This window comes from Sarcophilus harrisii, chromosome 5 (assembly GCF_902635505.1).
Source record: "Sarcophilus harrisii chromosome 5, mSarHar1.11, whole genome shotgun sequence".
Taxonomy (NCBI): Eukaryota; Metazoa; Chordata; class Mammalia; order Dasyuromorphia; family Dasyuridae; genus Sarcophilus; species Sarcophilus harrisii.
Genome location: NC_045430.1, coordinates 204,860,195 through 204,879,524, shown reverse-complemented (window position 1 = coordinate 204,879,524; position 19,330 = coordinate 204,860,195). Strand labels below are relative to the sequence as shown.

The 19,330-nt window shown below is 35.3% G+C and overlaps 1 protein-coding gene across 5 annotated transcripts in view; it reads right to left on the bottom strand.

The window, feature by feature from the left end:
• Positions 1-19,330, bottom strand: part of DPP6 (dipeptidyl peptidase like 6) — a 1,318,691-nt gene that overhangs the window by 262,115 nt on the left and 1,037,246 nt on the right. For all 5 annotated transcript variants that reach the window (XM_031941254.1, XM_031941257.1, XM_031941253.1 and 2 more), the window contains exon 7: positions 10,318-10,399. In XM_031941254.1, coding sequence (XP_031797114.1) covers positions 10,318-10,399 — 82 coding nt within the window. The remainder of the gene's footprint in view (positions 1-10,317; positions 10,400-19,330) is intronic.

The window sequence follows — 19,330 nt, the reverse complement described above, 5'->3', positions numbered from 1 at the left end:
CCTAAATAAGGCTTTTTTGAACTAGAAAACTGACTCCAAAGAAGCACAATGAAGAAATACCTTGGGTATCAACAATATGAGACATATAGCTTCTAGGAAGATGTACAACTGGGCTCCATCACTCTTTAGCCAATAAATTGCTGGACAGAAAAAAAAAATCCAGCATCCAAGTAAATAAATGTTTTTTAACACTATGCAGAAATCCTGTGGATAGGAGTTCTGCCAGATCACTGGTAAGATGAGGGGGATGTGTGTATGTATGTGGGTGGGTGGGGGGAGGATGGATTTCAAAAGTACTTTCAATAGGATTGTTTAATTCAATATGAAGAGTCAACATGTGTAACTCGAACTAAAATAAGCCCTTTCACGTAAATGCTACCTGACTGATTTGAACATCCTTTCAAGAGATAATGTCAGATAACAAGGGTGTGAAAAATTACTGATGCAGAAGAAAGGCTGTGATGCTTGAAACAAAAATTCCTTTTCTGTATCTCCAATCTAACCATAAGTTCAGGGCCAGAGAAGATGAAGAATAATAACAAATGATTGAGTTAGTCCCAGAAACAAGAGTCTGGACTCTGGGCTATCAGTTCAGCCCTTTTGCTTGGGTTTGAATTGGTCTGACAGCTATGACTTCAAGTGAGCAAGGGATGGTTAATTAGGGGAGTTGTGCTTGTCAGGTTGTGTTAGTTCCAGGTGACATCACTTTGTTGTGATTCTCAGATTGAAAAGTCTTCCTTAGGGGAAAAAAGGCATCAACATGAACAACTAAACTTAGCACTCAAGGTTCCTACATACATTTTGGGTAGAACCTATTGCAACTAGGAAAATAAGCAAGAATTATGGGGAGCTAGCTGGCATCCTATTGCTATTGAAGTAGTGACAGTGAAAGCTTCCAGTTGTGAGGAGTCAAGACAGGCAAATGGAAGGGGCAGGATAGATGAAGGAAAAATAGATGCTACCAAGTTATCTTAAAATATGGTTGCAAGAGTAAAACAAATTTTCTGCTCTAAAAGCAGATCTAACACTACTGATCTATTAACTAAAATGACAATACGGTGCTGAGTTTTTGCGTTGCATCTTTTTAAATAAATGAGACTGATGCCTTCATTTTTATATTACAATCTTTTTTAGATCCATATCCAACTGTGACATATAAAAGGTCTGAGAGATTAATTTTTGGGTAATGAATAATTAATAAAAGGATGGTTATTTGGCTGTCTCTCACAAGCCAAATATAAATCTTGGCAGCTTCTTGAGGTTTCAAGCAGGGGGCAATTAACTGATAGGTTAACAATGAGAAGAATTGATATTATAATGACAGGTGGACCTATTCTAATGTAAGATTGGGGAACCTGACACTGATTATGTCACCCTTACTCCCAGACTATCCCTGTCCCAGGCAATCTAGATAAAGGATCTACCCTCCTCCCCTCTCTATCCCAAGCCTAAGTAGAACACAGAAGACTTCCCCCTACTTGGGTGGGGCATAAAAAAATTTAAAAGAAAGTTAATGTATGAACAATGGCTCAATAACCTATTAGGGGCTGAGTGAATAAAGAATGAATGAAGAAATAGGCAGGTAAAAAAAAATACTATTCCTAATTCAATAATTGCTTATTAATATGGGCAAGAAATAATCATTTTTTTCACATCTAATCAGTGAGTCTTCCTTTGTGAAGCAAAAACATATGATACAAAGTTGACAAGGTCATGCACAGTTTACCAGCTATCCAAGAAAAGGTATGTTTCCTACTCATTCCTTTATAGCCAATATTGTTGTTGTAGTCATTGTGCATATTGTTTTCCTTCTTTCACTCTGCTTCTGTTCAATGAAGACTTTCTGTTTCTCTCAATTCCTCATATTCATAATTTCTTATTGAGCAATAATATCCCATTGCATTTATTTATCACAATTTGTTCATCCATTCTCTACTGTGTTAACAGATTTTCATTTCCACAAAATGTTCTATATATAGGCAATTAGGTATAAGCACAGTGGATAAAGCATGAGACCTGGAATAAGGCTAACCTTAAATACATACAACTTGTGTTATCCTGAGCAAAACATCTGATCGATCTGTGCCTTGGTTTCCTCCTTGAGAAAAGCGGGTTAATCATTCAATCAACCTCCCAGGGTTGTTGTGAGGATCAAAGGAAATAATACTTGCCCATCATTTAGTTAACCTCAAAGCACTATATACATGCTAGTAATTATTATTATTATTATTATTATTATTATTATGTAGGTAACTCTTTTATCTGTCTTTGATTTCCTTAGGTATATCTTCAGCAATGAGATTTCTAAGACACAACATATAAACAGCTTGGTATGTATTTTATCTTCTTAGTAATTATTGGGAACATAAAACCAGTATATTAAATACCATACAATCTTACAGTTGGAATGGATCATAGGACTGAGAGATAAAAATCTGGCAAAGCCAGGACAAGCACCTCATGTTCCCTCACATCCAAATTTTAAGCCAAATTCTACTGAGGTGCTCCATCCCATACATAATTTGCATGTTGTTTCTCCTGTTATATTATAAACTCCTTGAGGACAGGGACTGTCTTATTTTCCTGTGCTTAGCACCATGCCTGGCATGTAATAGGTGCTTAATAAATGTTTATTGATTGTTTGGGAAGAGATCTTGGACTTCAGAAAGCAAGATCCTAAGGGAGAAAAGATACTAGAACACCTTAAGGTCACCATAAGAAGGCCATCAAAGCTCCCATTGGGGAAACAGGAGACAGACCGAAGAGATTCTCATCTGTGCTGTAAGGATGGACTGCCATCTATCTGGTCAACTTCCATTTTGTCTAAATATTCTTGATAAATCAGGTTCATTCTCAATTGTCACTGTATGCTGAAGGAGTATTGGTATTGTCAGAAACTTCTAAATTTTGGAGCCTGGAGAAAAACTCTTGTTGCCATGGTCTCTCCTCAGAGATAGTTCTGACAAGAAAGTCATGTAGCTGCTCAAGAATTCTGATCGACAGATTAGTATTATCCTCAAGAGTGCATCACCTTCCATTCCTGGGCAGCTTTTATTGTTAGGAATCTATACGATTACATTATAATTTTCATTCAATAGTTTTAAACTCTGCCCTCCGGGATCCATCAGAATAAAATCTAATCCCTCTTTCATTTAAGGACCCTTCAAAACATTTGAAGACATTAATCATCCTCTTTAAATATATATTTCTTCAGGCTAAACAGCTTCAGTTTTTTCAATTAAGTAATAGCTCAGTTGACTAGCAGATTGTCTATTATGACAAGAAAGGAAAATGGTGGATGCTGGAGGAGATATTAGACATTAATGCATTGTTGATGAAGTTGCGAACTAATACAATAATTCTGGAGAGCAGTCTGGGACTATGTTTAAAGGGTTATAAAACTGTGCATACCCTTTGATCCAGTTGCTATTAAGTCTCTATCCCAAAGACAGCTAAAACAAACAAACAAACAAACAAAAAAAAAACCACAAAGAAAAAAAGAAAGAAAAAAGACATATTTGTACCAAAATTTTTGTGGTGGCTAAGAATTAGAAATTGAAGGGATGCCCATCAATGGGGAAACAGTTAAACTGTGCTATATGACTGTAATGGAATACTATCGTGGCACAAGAAATAACAAACAAGATGTTTTCAGAAGAACCTGGAAAAACTTACACAAACTGATGAATAGTAAAGAAACCAGAACCAGGAGAATGTTGTACATAGTGAGAGCAATTTTATCTTATGAAGAATTGTAAATGACTTTTCCAGCAATATGAGGCAAGACAATACCAAAAGACTAATAATAATGAAGCATACTATCTGCCTTCAGAGAAAGAATTGATATTGTTTAAATGTAGACTGAAGCATGCTATTTTTCATTTTCTTTCATTCTCTTTCTTTTGTTTGAGTCTTCTTGTACAAAATGACCAATATGGAAATGTTTTACATGATTGCCTATGTATAGCTATATCTGTTTACTTACCATCTCAGGGAAGGAGAGGGGAGGAAATAAAAGAATGGAAGGAAGGATAGAATTTGGAACTTAAAACTTTAAAAAAGCCCAAATTTAAGAAAAAAATATTTTTTAAATATGTAATTGGAAGGAAAATAAGATATTTATTTAAAAAAAATAACACCTTAAATTTGGAACTGTGTCCAAAGATTTATCAAACTGTGCATACCCTTTGACTCAATAGTGTTTCTACTAGGCTTATAGTCCAAAGAGATAAAGGGGGAAAAAGGACCCACATGAGCAAAACTGTTTGGCAGCCCTTTTTGTAGTGGCAAGAAACTGGAAATTGAGTGGATGCCCATCAGCTGGAGAATGACTGAATAAGTTATGGTATATGAATGTTATGGAGTATTATTGTTTCATAAGAAATAATCAGCAGGATCATTTCAGAGAGACCTGGGGAGGCTTACATTAACTGATGCTAAATGAAATGAGCAGAACCAGGAGATCATTGTACACAGTAACAGCAAGATTATACAATGATCAATTCTGATGGACATAGTTCTTTTCAAAAAGGAGATGATTCAGCCAGTTCCAGTGGTCTTTTGATGATGTGAGCCATCTGCATCCAGAGAGAGGACTGTGGGAACTGAGTATAGATCACAACATAGCATTTTCACTCTTTTTGTTGTAGTTTGCTTGAATATTATTTTTCTCATTTTTTTCCTTTTTGATCTGATGTTTCCTGTGCAGCAAAATATATATGCCTATATATTTTTTTAACATTTTTTTTTACCATGTTGAACATATATTGGATTACTTGCCATCTAGGGGAGGGGATGGGAAGAAGGGGAAGAAAATTGGAACAAAAAGTTTTTCAAGGGTCAATGTTGAAAAATTATCCTTGAATATGTTGTGGAAATGAAAAAAAATTCAATTAAAATAAAAAAATAACAGCTCAGTTGATCAATGATCTGGTTTATGTGAGTAATCCCTCATCAGTTCTAATCAAGCCCTATTTATGCCTTCCTACATCTGATTCTTATTGTCTATGTCCTCTTATAAATCCTCAACAGAAGATCTACTGAGAGATCTTCCTTTGGATGTTATAAAATTTTGCCCAGGGAATTCTTCTGTTATCTCTCACTCTCATTTGATAGCTGACCTGCTCCCTGAATTAAAATCCTGCCTTGGATACTTAATAGTTATGTACCTTGGGTAAATCATTTTACCTTCTCTAGCCTGAGTTTCCTCATTTTATAAAATGAAATCCCCTGATATAGTCTTTTCCAACTCGATAATCTTACAACTGACTGCTTGTTAACTGGACATCAGGCATAACTAGGGCAGGAAGATTGGGGTTTGGGCCCAGAGCATCAGTATTTAGGGAGTTTTGACAGCATTTACTCCCCTTCAATAGCAAGAAAGAACTCAGTTTTGCCTTTGTTTAACAAGGATAATTAATTTAAAAAGGCATGGCAACTCATGAGCTGAGCTCCTGACCAACCCTAGCAGGTTCTACTCCTTTCCCTCAATTGATTTTTATCCTAAAATGTTGATTGGAAGGTATATTTTATATTATTTGCCTTTGACATTAAAATTGCTAATTAAGGTTCCAGCTGCCAGCCTGAAGGTGCCAAAAGGGCACCAGTGACCCAGAAAAGACATCAAAAAAAAAAAAAAAAAAAAAGGAAAGATCAGTATACAAATGTTACTTATTTCCCAAAGCTGCCTAGCACTGGTCCCTAGCAAGCCTAGTGGACTGGATCAACTAAATCCAATTTAATAGACTGCCTGATGACCAGTCTACAAATTGTTGATTGAAATCTATGTTTTCTTCTCTACCCTCAAACTTATAAAGTCATTTGGTTACAGAAGGTGGTTAAATCTTACTGACACAAACCCAAAGAATCAATCATTGATTGCAGAAACAGACCCATGCAGTTAAGCCATGCAGTCGACATGCCAAATTTCTCTCTAAGAACTGCACTTGGGGAAAAAAATAAAATTACTCCACATCTGCTATCTTTTTATAATAAAAAAAACAATAACTTTACACCTTCAAATATTTCACGCTTCAGCACAGAAATGATCATAAGACCAAGTAAAACCATTTCTATTTTGACACTCTTGGCCACCTGCACTGCTTAAAGTCTATTACATTTTTAAAGGTTTGTTTTACTGCAAAAGAAATATATCACATTGTTTGGGCATTGCTTTTATTTTTAAACTAAAACAATACAAAAAAAGCCAAGAGCAATAAAATTCCCCCAAAGAAATAACTCTCTTCTTTGGTTCATCTTAGCTCCTATAGTTATTAAAGAGCTAAAAACTTCAGCTCAGAAATCTCTCTTTCCCCCATGTACAATAATAACTTGAATTGCTATAGCACTTTGAGAAACAGAAAGAACCTTTTTACAACAATACTGTGAGTTGGGGAGGTAGCTAATGCATCACAGGTTAACAACTAGAAGGGATTTTGTCTATCACATTCCTGTTTTAAAGATGGGGAAATGGGCACAAGGAAATGAAGTGATTTGCCTCAGCTGGCATAGGTAGTAAGCATCAGAAGAAATGTGAACTTGTATTCTTATCCACTTTATAGATGAGTCAAATGAAATATAGGGAGGGAGATCAACTGCCTACAGACACAAAGAGTTGGCAGCAGAGAAAAGGGAAAGCTCAGATGGCAAAGCTAGTGCTAAAAGGACTAACTGGAGAATGGCAAAGATAAATTTTGCCAGTTTTGTTCAGGGTTAGCCTTAAAAAAATCAGGGAAGATGTCATTCCACTCTGGGTCTCTATTATATTATGACTTTAAACAGGCATGCTGATTACTACAAGCAAGCTGAGTTCTTTGAGGTTCTTTTCAGTTTTATGATTCTGGGATGACAAACCAACATTTTATATGAGATCCATCTGGTAGAGAATGGTTGCTTCACTGAGACTTTTTTAGCTGTGACCCCCTCATCTGATAGAAGGCAGTCTGATTCATAGAGAAGTGAAAGAGACCAGGTTACTTGGGACTGAGTGGGAAGGTATGTGGAGCACCAAGCCATCATATACCTACTACTCTGTTATTTTCTGAAGCCAATCATCATTGTTCTGGGCAAGATCTGGCTTCTATGTTATTATCTTGATGCTGACTACTGTGACTTCCCTTGGTTTTTGAAAAGCTGCTTAGGAACTCACACAATATTTTCCTGCCTAGTCCTTGAATCAGATCATTCACACATTGATGGATTTCCAACTTTGATGTAGGGGCTGTAGTGACCAGCTACATTGGTCCAATTTTTTCCTGTCCTTTGACTTTCTCATACACACTGGGCAGAGCCACAGCCCTGCTAATCACATATACCGATTCTTGGGCAAAAAATGGCCTTGCCCCAGCACTATAATGACTAGCAGGATAAAACATTGGGAACTGTTACTGTCTCATAAGTTAATTAGTTGACTTTATGTGGGCTACTTTCAAGCCCTCATCAGATTGATGTGTCTGTCTGCTCAGTGTTATTTATTCCTTTATTTCTTGTTGTTCTGTTGTTTATGTTCCATACTTCTCATTTCATCCATTTCTATGAATTATCTAGCAAATGATTCCCTCCTACTTCTGTCCCCTAAAAATTCATTGAAATAAAGAAATAGGTTCTCCTCCTTTGAATTTAGGATAATTTCCTAGAAGCCTACCTACCTCTGTATTTTTTCCTTTAAAATTTCATATTCTAAAAGGCAGGAGCTGTGTGTCATCTTTATGTGTTAACACTGGCAGCTAGGTGGTATAGTGGACAGAATACTGGGTCTGGAGAGGGGAAGACTCATTTTCTTAAGTTCCAATCTGGCCTCAGACACTTGCTAGCTATCTGATCTTGGACAAGTCACTTTATCCTGTTTGCCACAATTTCCTCATCTGTAAAATGAGCTGTAGAAGGAAATGACAAAGTACTTCAGTAACTGTGCCAAGAAAACCCCAAACAGAGCAACAAAGAGTCCAAACTGAATTATAACAATAAAAGATGACACTGTGTGAACATGGGGATAAAATAAATATTCTGAGAGTAATTATTCTTTTGATAATACAGAAGAGAGCAGAAGGGCCAAAATCAGTATTACAAGGCACAGTGAGTGACATAATGGAGACTTCCAAGTCAAAGAGATCTGTATTCTAGTCCTGTATCTGACATATGTGTGCTGTATGAGTCTTCTTCTCAGAGCTCTAGGTAACTCTCTAACATTCTAAGTTTCAGAGAAGGTGAAGATTTCCACTGACAGAAGTCCAGCCCTTATCCTTATCTCTATTTTGTTATGATCAAAGAAGTAAAAATGTCTAATCATGATGTTATATTTCATTCTTCTACACAAAGAAATTCAGTAATTCTATAAGATGCAATGATGTAACAGATTACAAGCTACATAGGGACAGAGTTCACTGGAAGATATCAGTCAATAAATATTTATGAAGTAACTAAGTCCTTATTAATCACCTACTATGTGTCAGACACTGTTAAGTGCAGATGTATATTGAAAGAAGAGAAGGCTATTTCTTCCCATATCCCCTCCTGTATTAGAACTCAATAAATTCCATTTTTAGATATTAATTCCCTTGAACCTCAAAGTATTTTAGATATTCAAGAATCTTCTACTAAAGAATAATTATTTGTATAAGGAATAGAACCCTATCAGGATTAACTTTAGCCCAACATTGCTGTGTTGGTAGATGGATATTTCTTACTCAGTCCCTCTCTGGAGTTAGGTTATCTGCTTAGTCCTTTTTCTTTGGGACATGATGTGACTGTTGCAATTTCAAAATACTTGTCACTGCTCCTCAAGCTTGTGGTAGTAGTTAGATTGCAGTAAGAGCTAAAATGGCTTCTTGACATATACAAATCCCCTACTTCTCTGAAATGACCCCACAATATAGGGTTTATCCAGTACTGGTGGAAAGGGGATAATATTAAATAAGACAATTTAATCCCCAAAGATACTTGACAGTCCATCTAATATGTTCCCATAGGTAGTTCTTTCAGAAATGATCAATTTTGTGCTATTTTAGGAACAGAAAGCTTGAAAAATTCAGTTTATTTCACCAGTTTTTAAAGGTGCAGAAGCACAGAATGATGGAATACTACAAAGGTATTGCTGTCTGCTCATCAGACTCCTACTTTTGCAGAATCAGTAATATTTCTTCAGATGGAATTACAGGATGAGACAGAACATCTGAAAATCATCTGTATCATAGTTGGGACTGAGAGATGACCCATTATAGTCTAATAAATAAAAATTCACCCAGTCACAAACAATACAACTTTGGTAGCATGAGTTCCTTGAAATAGACCTGGACTCTTCCGACTTTTAGTTCTAACTTTTCAATTGTTGTATGCTTAGCTTTCATAGGATTTTTACCAATCTCTATCTGTGACTCCTTAAACCAATAATTTATGATGTCTATGAACTGAAATTCCACCATCTCCATTAGTAGTCCATTCCACTGGAGCCCCATTTTAGTAAAGTTTATATTAAATGGTCACATAGGGAAACAATGTACCCCTTGGTTCAAATTGACTTTCTTTTTTTCCCCCTGGGTAATTAATAATTAGTTCATTTAGCTAATAATCAATGAATCAACCAGTTCAATTCAGATCTCTTAAAAAATCCTTCATGCTAACCAACCCTACCCTAAGATCCTGTTAACTTACTTTTTGAATTCTAGATCCCTTTGTAGAATTGAAGTTTAACCAAGATAGGAATAACTTTGAGAAATGCAGCTATTATTACTAGTGAGAATTCTTTAAGTAGTCTTGCATATGCAGGGAAGAGATCACAGAATGATTACTTACTTATATTACCAAGTAATTTGTTTCATTTTATAAATAGTTCTTATTAGGGTTTATAAATATTCATGTATATATGTGCATTTATTTTAAAGATTGGGAGTAGGAAAAATTCAAATTGTTATGTAGGGAACTTCTAATATGAAATTTTTTTCACTAATACGGATTGGTAAATCATCTATATTTATTATTGTACAGACTTGGCTGGGGTCATTGAGAGATTAAGTGACATGCTTATGATCTTAAAGCTCTGTCAGAAGCAGGATTTGTGCTCACATCTTTGTGACACCATGGCTGACCTTCAATTTTATATGCTACACTGCCAAACCCTACTTAAAATAAGATTTACTTTATTATTTGTTGGTGATTTAATAAGCTGATTATGTAAAGTGAGGTCAACTTGCAATACAAAAATGCTATTTTCTCTGAAATTGAAGAGATAACCTCCAAATCTGTCATTAAATCCTTCCAGAACTTCCAGATAAATACAAACTGAACCAAAAGGTCATCATTTTATTTAATTTGCTTGCTTACCAACTGTTGACCTTTAGGGCCCCACCCTGCATACTGGAGTTTTGCATTGCTGACTTCTGGAGGATCCAAGCTTTGAGGATCTCTGAAAAGAAAGGCATGGAAAAAAATCAGTGGGATTCAAGGATTTTACAACCTTGGATTTCATTCTTTAGGTAGTACCCACAGCCCTTTCCCTTCTCTTTGCATCAATTATGAAGAGATTAGCACACAAGATAGATCATTCAATCTCTATTTCAATTCCTTGCATGTGTAAAAAGTACAAAAAATCTGAAAGAAGTCCATCACTGCCTAGCTCAAATGGTAAATATTCATCAAAAGAAAAGAAAAAGAAAGCAAGAATGGCATACTGATCAATTTTTAAACTATTCAGAAAAGTCAGGATTAAAAATTGAAGTGTATAGAAACATCTCTTAAGTTCACAATACCTCCGTCCTCATCTTTGACATTACAGGAAAATATTCCTCATTTTTGCACTTAATATTATTTTTTTTTCCAATTACATGTAAAGATAGTTTTCAACATTCATTTTTGTTTGCTTTTGAGCTCCATTTTTTCCTTCCTCCCTCTGTTCCTTTCTTTCCCCAAGGCAGCAAGCAATTTGATTTAGGTTATACTGTACATTCATGCTAAACAGATTTCCCCAATTGTCATATTGTGAAAGAATCATAATAAAAGAGAAAACCCATAAGAAACAAACAAAAAAATACAAAAATGGCATGCTTTGATCTGCATTCAGACTCCATAATTCTTTCTGTAAATATGGATTGCATTTTCCACTTTAAGTCTTTCAAAATTGTCTTGGATGATTGTATTGCTGAAAAGAACTAAATCTACCATAGTTGATCATTGCACAATCTTGCTGTTACCAAGTACAATGTTCTCCTGTTTCTGCTCACTTCACTCAATATCAGTTCATGTAAGTCTTTCCAGGTTTTTCTGAAATTTATCTGCTCATTATTTCTTTTAGAACAATAGTATTGCATTACATTTATATGCCACAATTTCTTCAGCCATTCTCTAATTGATGAACATCCCCTCAATTTCCAATTCATTGTCACCACAAAAAGAGCTATTATAGATATTTTCTTATATATGGATCCTTCTCCCTTTTTTATGATCCCTTTGGGATGTAGACCTAGTAATGGTTGCTGGACCAAATGATATTGCTGCATAGTTTTATAGCCCTTTGGTCCTAGTTCCAAAATGCTCTCCAGAATGCTTGGATCAGCTCCCAAGTCTACTAACAATGCATTAGTGTTCCAGTTTCCCTACATCCTTCCCAACATTTGTCATTTTCCTTTTCTGTCATATTAGCTAATCTGATAGGTATGAAGTGGTTACCTCAGAGTTGTTTTAATTTGCATTTCTCTAATCAATAGAGATTTAGAGCATTTTTTCATATGACTACAAATTAAATTTAATTTCTTCATCTGAAAACTGCCTGTCCATATTCTTTGATCATTTATCAATTGAGGAATGGTTATTTTCTTGTAAATTGATAGAATTCTCTATGTATTTTAGAAAATAGGCCCTGAATACTGGAAGAGACTTTTTTATGCATTAAAATCGACAATAAAAGGCATGTAAACCTGGATACAAAATTAAAAACCTGATTTCTAGCTGGTGTAAAGATCAGATGGTTTCCAGGTTGGGAGGAGAGTGAAAAGGTATAATTTCCTTGAAATCAGAAAGAGAGGTATCCCACTCCTGCCTTAATTGACCAATGTAGGGCTAGTTTTCAAGTGAGTCATATGGATTGCCTAAGATGTATAATGTGAGAAAATCCTTTGCATCAATTTTTGGATCTAACTGGGTTTTTGGTCAGCATAATCTAGATCCTTAGTTAAGGGTCTCTAAATAAACAGACAGGGGTATGCAGCTTTCCAACCATGTAGGAATAGGTTCAAACAATGAAATAAAGCTTTCTTACAATTGAATAAAATTTTCTTGCAGGACAGAAATTAGGCTATACCCATAATTAAATAGAAATGGAACCAAACTACCTCTAGAATTGAGTCAAAAGATGTAGTTCATACGGCTCACTCACTTCCCATAATTCCTTCAGAGGCATCCTGCTTCTGGGAAAAAGATATCCTTCATTTTTCTACCATATAGGTAGCAACAACCTCTTTCTATTGGTCATGTCAACAGGACAAATGACATCTCTAAAATTATGAAATGAGGACAGTCATTTTCTTTTCTATATATCCTAAAAAAGACAAATGTCCTCTTCATTTATAGTTTGAGTGCCAAGAATTGAGTAAGTAAAATAACTATTATCCTATGGGTGGAAGAAACAGTAACTCCACCATGATTCTCTTCTACAATAAATATATATATTCATCTAGAACTTGCCTTTCTCTGCATCCCTAGTATATTCCTAGTACTGAGCCCAATACTAACAAGTACTTCTTGAAAAATTCACAATAATATGGTAAAAACAAATGACTTTGAAAGGTATAAGAACTATGATCAATGCAGTGACTATTCCAGAGAACTGATGACAAAATAAGCTACTCATTACAAAGAGGTGATTTATTTAGGGTACAGAATGTTTTATATACAGTTCTTGAGGGAATTTCTTTTGCTTGATTATAATTTTTTAAAATAATAACTGAAAACCATTTAATAATACAATAGCATAATTTTTAAAAAAGAATATTTTATATTCTTGGGAGTGGGAAAGAGAACAAAACTTTCTTTTAATTTTTCATTAAAATAGAGGGACTACAAAAATGAAATATTACATGGATTTTCACATGGGGTCATATTAGTTTTACTTAACTGTTTTACTCTGTCACAAGTGATTTCTCAAGAAAGGAATAATTTCTAAATGTCTGTAATGTTAAAACACATCAATCTAATTTGAAAAAAAATGTTTGTTGACCCGACATAATTTGCCAAAAGTCATAATATTGAGTATATCGACCGATAATATTGAGTATAATATTCCACAGACTAGAAATGTACACCTATTAAAGATTCTTAAGTTGAGTTACGGGAGACTCCAATTCATTAAGAACTCACCAACATTCTTCTGTTATTAATTAAGGATAGTGCTTTGTAAAAGAAGTTATGTTTTGGAATAGTGAACTGGGAAGGGCATTCTAGCTACTATATGTGGTTTATGAGAAGATTTAGAGGTACAGATTTTCAAAATGCACAAAGAAGATGTTTAAATTTGAATCCATTGGTTTTTTGTTTGTTTGCTTGCTCGTTTAGAAGTAGAGTAGATAGGTTTAGGAGCAGAAGGAAATGAAAAACAATGATAACTCTGGGGAAAGATTCTGAGCTTGTGAAGACCCTGCCTAGCCTTTCTCTGAGGTATACTGGTAATGATGTGACACATTAAGGAGAGGATAATGGTATGATCAGAATAACATGATAAAGTCAAGTGGATAGTGATAGAAGAGAAGTTTTGAGATAAAAAGAATTTGTAATGTTCAAGTACAACATTGTCAAAAGGGCAGGGCAATAAACTGAAAATCAGGATTTACAAGCCTAGCTCTGCTTCTAACTTGCTTAGTTATGTTTCCCTAGGCCTCAACAATCACTCAATATGCATTCATTAGGCACCTATTATCTCAGAGGGTAACTAAGTGGTGCAGTGGATAGAATGCCCAATCTAGAGTCAAGAAATTCTAGCCTTAGACACTTAATAGCTGTGTGACTGTGAGGACCGGCATTTTACCCTATTTGTTTCAGATTCTTCATCTGTAAAATAAACTTAGAAGAAAATAGCAAACTATGAACATCCCAAATGGAGGGACTAAGAATCAATCACAAATGGGAATGACTGAAAAATAACAAATTGCAGACATTAGAGATAATAACACAAGTGAGACACATTTCCTCCCTTCATGGAGCTTACATTCTACATTCAACTCAGCCACATAGTTTAGTGGAAAAAACACTGATTATGCAATCAAAGGACATGGTTCTGCTACCCATTGTAATGCCAGAAAACTGAGCAAGACAGGGATTAGAGAACAATTTAATAGTTTATTAAATGAAGAGATTTTCTGGGACCAAATGATCCATGTTTGGTCCCAGGGCTGAACGAGATTATCTTCTCAAAGAATCCAACCCCAAGTGTTAGGACAGCAAAATTTTTTATAGGATAACAAGAACAATGACAAAATGGGGGAGGTACCTGGATGGGGATAACCTAATAGGGGGAGGCACCCAGGATGACACAATGGAGGGAGGTACTGGAGAGGTTACTGATATTTTAATGATGTCTAAAATGGATAGACCTTTGTCCTGTCAAACATTAAGAAGGAATGATTATAGCCTAAAGATATAAAATCTTTATCTCATTAAGCATTAAGAGGGAAAGGCTATAACCTGAGACAGAGTAACTAAATAGGACAATTGGAGAAACTGGGTCAGGACTTTAAAATGGAACTGGCATTGGTAATGGAACCACTACCTAAGTAACATTGGACTTGCCATTGTCTCCTTTCATGACTCAGTTTCCTCATCTGTAAAAGACTTTTGGACTTGATGGTACTACAGTCCCTTTTAACCCTAATGTTATACCAGGATGAACAGTACCTCCAAGGCAACTTAAGAAACATGTATGGAGAACTCATTATGTACAAGGAAGGCAAAAATAACCATAAAACCATTCTTGGTCCCAAGGAATGAAGTCTGAGGCCTCCCAAAATCATGCATTAGTACAAAGGAGAGATTTGGGATTGGTGGGGAAAAAAAGGGAGGCAGAATGGCAAAATAGAAGGAACATTGGCTCTGGAAACAGAAGAGCTGATTTCTAATCCTGTCCCCAAAGCTGAGTGCATATGTGACAATGTGTCACTTAATCTCCTTGATCTTCAGTTTCTTCATCTGTAAAATAAAGGGATTGAACTAGATTATCCATGAAGTTCCTTCTTGTTCTAGATCTCTGGACTTGTGAATTCAATATCACGCTATGTTTTTAGAGCAGGCTTTAACTTTTTTAGAGGCTTCCACATTCATGATCTCCTTTTAGTCTTACATGACTGTTGGAAAGTTCATATATTAAAGGGCAGGTATTAGCTCCACTTGATAGATGAGGAAATCAAGGAGAAATGAAGAATAAATTAACCCATCCATTTCATTATGACCTTGATTTTGTTCACACTCTGGTGACATCAGTCAGGTGCTGCTTCTAAAAATATTAGGTAAGACTAACAAACACAGTGAATCAGACCAGACCGAGTTTCTTTGGAATTTGTCAGGCAGAAAGGACTGGGAAGCAGATTAGAGAGAAATGCTGTTTAAATCCCGTAACCTTATTTGATTTTGAAATTCATTTTGTTAGCTTGTGCTTTCCAAATAGGTGCCTAAGTTATTCAGGAACAACAGGGGATTAACCTCTCTCTAATTTAACAACTGTAAATTCCCGTAAATGTTAACTGAAAAGGGTATCGCTGAGTGGATAATGTGTCTCTCAAGATTACAAAAACAGCAGTTCCAATATGCCAAGGTTATACATGCATTTAAATTTCTATTAGCATTTCCTCATTCATGCAATGGGAGACCTTTATTACTTTTGTGAAGTTGAAAAAAATTCATCCCTACTTTTCCACACATTTGACACATCTATAAACAGTGGGAAGGCTTTCTAGCATGGGGAAAATAGCACTAGGATTTAGAAGACTTATAATAGAGTACCAGATCTGCCACTTAACTGGTTATTCAATTTGGAGCAAATCACAATCTCTCTTAGACTTGCTTTCCCCATTTGTGAAATAAGAACCCTGATTTTAACTTAGAAGAAACTCAGAGACACTCATTCAATAATGCCCTTAAATTTACATATGAGGAAACTGTGTCCAGAAAGAATCACTGTGTTGTAATGTCAATGGACTGTGGATTCAGGGCTTAAAGAGTCATTGGATAGATTTGTGATGGAAAGTGCTATCCTCATTCAGAGAGAGAACCATGGAGATTGAATGTGGTTTAAAGAACAGCATTTTCACCTTTTTGTTGTTGCTGTTGTTTGCTTGCTTGTTTTTCTCTCTCATGTTTTTTCCCTTTTGATCCAATTTTTCTTCTGCAGCATGATGAATTTAGTAGAATTGCATATGTTTAACCGATATTGGTTTGCTTTCTGTCTTGGGGAGAGGGAGGATGGTAAAGAGGGAGAAAAATATGGAACACAAGGTTTTGCAAGGATGAATGCTAGAAACTATCTTTGCATGTATTTGGAAAAATAAAATATTATTGTTCTGTAAGAAATGACCAGTGGGATGAATACAGAGAGGCTTGGAGAGACTTACATGAACTGATGCTAAGTGAAATAAGCAGAACCAGGAGATCATTATATACTTCAACAACGATACTGTATGAGGATGTATTCTGATGGAAGTGGATTTCTTCAACAAAGAGAAAATCGAACTCAGTTTCAATTGATCAATGATGGACAGAAGCAGCTACACCCAAAGAAAGAACACTGGGAAATAAATGTAAACTGTTTGCATTTTTGTTTTTCTTCCCGGGTTATTTTTACCTTCTGAAGCCAATTCTTCATGTGCAACAAGAGAACTGTTTGGTTCTGCACACATATATTGTATCTAGGATATACTGTGACATATTTAACATGTATAGGACTGCTTACCACCTTGGGGAGGGAGTAGAGGGAGGAAGGGGAAAAGTCGGAACAGAAATGAGTGCAAGGGATAATGTTGTAAAAAATTACCCAGGCATGGGTTCGGTCAATAAAAAGTTATAATTATTAAAAATAATCTCTATTAAAAAAAAGAAAAATAAAATATTGTTAGACAAAAAACAAAGTGGGGAAACACTGAAGATCACCTAACACTCTTATTTTGTTGATCAGGAAAAGGGATCAGAGAGAAATAAATGCCTTGGCCAAAATCACATAGGTACAGCTGGAAGTAAAAGGCAGGTCAATGGAATCTACAATCTGAATTCTTTCCACTTCTAAAATTATAGGCCAGGACCATAACTTACTGGTTTTATGAAAGGATCAGGTAAGGAAATGGCTTAGTTTAGCTGTGCTTATTTTATAAATTGTAAAGAATCATGCATTAATTTAATAATTTATTGAATATTTTGTGCAAAGTACCATGCTTAGCTCTAGAAGGAGATGTAAAATTAATGAGATACTATATGGATGTAAGGTATTATTATTGATCAGTAAAGAACTATCTCTGTATTAATGATAGACAATCAGATGACTTCATAAAGCCATAAGTGAACTACTGGGGCAGCAATAATTTGGCCTTTGAGAAGTTGTTGCAGTTCATCCATTTATATAGTTAGATACTGTTTGATTCCTTTTACCCACTCAATAATCCCATCTTGGAGAAATGTCAAATAAATAATACTAGTGGAGTGATTTTCTATAGGGAATGAGATCAAATAGATGACTCAGAGGCCCCTCAGTGAGTCATTAGTTTACTAAAGACTCAGTCAAAGAGATAAAACGAATCCCAAACTAATAACCCATAATTCAAATCTTTCTTTCTAAAGATGGGACAATTGAGATCCAGAAAAGATAAGGGGGTGGACAAGGGTGGCCGAAGTGGCTTTGAGACCAATCCTTTCCCCTACTCTGGTCTTGTGACTTTAAGTCCATTTCATTGCCTTAAAAAACTCTGATGGGTTAAACTTCTAGGAAAGAAGAGAGGATAAATATAGATGGTGTTTCAAAAAAAGATTCTATGATTCCAACACAATCAAATATCAATACAATAATTTCACACTATCACACTATTACAGACTTGGAAAGATCATTGATCAACCACCCTCCCTATGCAGAAATGCATTCTGTTGCTTTTCTGGTAGATGTTCATCTACCTTGAATGATTTCCATAATGGGAAGAAAGCTACTTTTAAAAAAATCACCCTTTTTCTTTGTTGGAAAGTTCTAAGGAGTTAGAATGATTTTTGTGCTGAATCAAAAATGTATTCTCTCTGACTTTATTCATTCTCATTTTGCATTGCAGATGCAATGAGGAGGCCCAAATTTATTTCCTCTTTGCTCTGACGGCCCCTGCAAATACTTTGAAAACTGATTGTGTACCCCTTAAATCTTCTCCAGATTAAACATTCCTTGCTCCTTAATTATTTCTTACATGAAATTGTTTCATGACTTAACCTCATCATGTTTGCTCTCTACTTGTGACTATCCTTGAATTATTGTACCTAGAAGTAAACATGTATTATATAGGTATATATTCAATAGACTAAAGTTCAATGATTCTGTTATCTACTTTGCTTTGTATACTTTACTTCAGTTAATACAAACTAAGGCTTCATTGGCTTTTTGTTTTTAAGTAGTTCTGATAAAATATCATACTGGAAAGGGAAGGAAAGGACATAAATTTGTATATTGTGTATTCTATGAAGCAGCTAGGTGGCCCAGTGGTTAGATTGTCCAGTGAAATCCAGTCAAGTAAAAGGACTACTCTTTCTGAATTCAAATCTGTCCTCAGACACTTACTAGCTATATGACCTTGAACAAGTCACTTCATCCTGTTTCCTCAGTTTTCTTATCTGTAAAATGGGTTGGAGAAGGAAATGACAATTCATTCTATTGGCAAAGATTTGCCAGGAAAACCCGAAAGGGGTCACAAAGAGTCAGACACTAATGAAATAACTTGAGAAATAATAATAATTGTGCCTTCTATTTCCCAGGCATTGTGCTAAGTACTTTTTTACAAATATTAATTCATTTGATCCTTACAAGATAGGTACTGTTATTAGACTTAATTTACAGTCAAGTAAATTGAGGCAAATAGAGGTTAAGTCATTTGCCTAGAATGACGACATTAGTAAATGTTTGAAGTTACATATAAATTCTGGTATTCCTGACTCCAAGTTCACTCACTATCCCATACAATACATTACTTAGCTGCTTTTATTTGACCCACTAGATCTTATTCTTTTGAACTCTTGCCATAGTACTATATGCAAGGGAGGCACCTTGTTGGAGGACAGCCGTTAAGGTACTATTTGCTCTATTAAATAAAAAGGGTGTATGTGTATTTAAATAATCAAT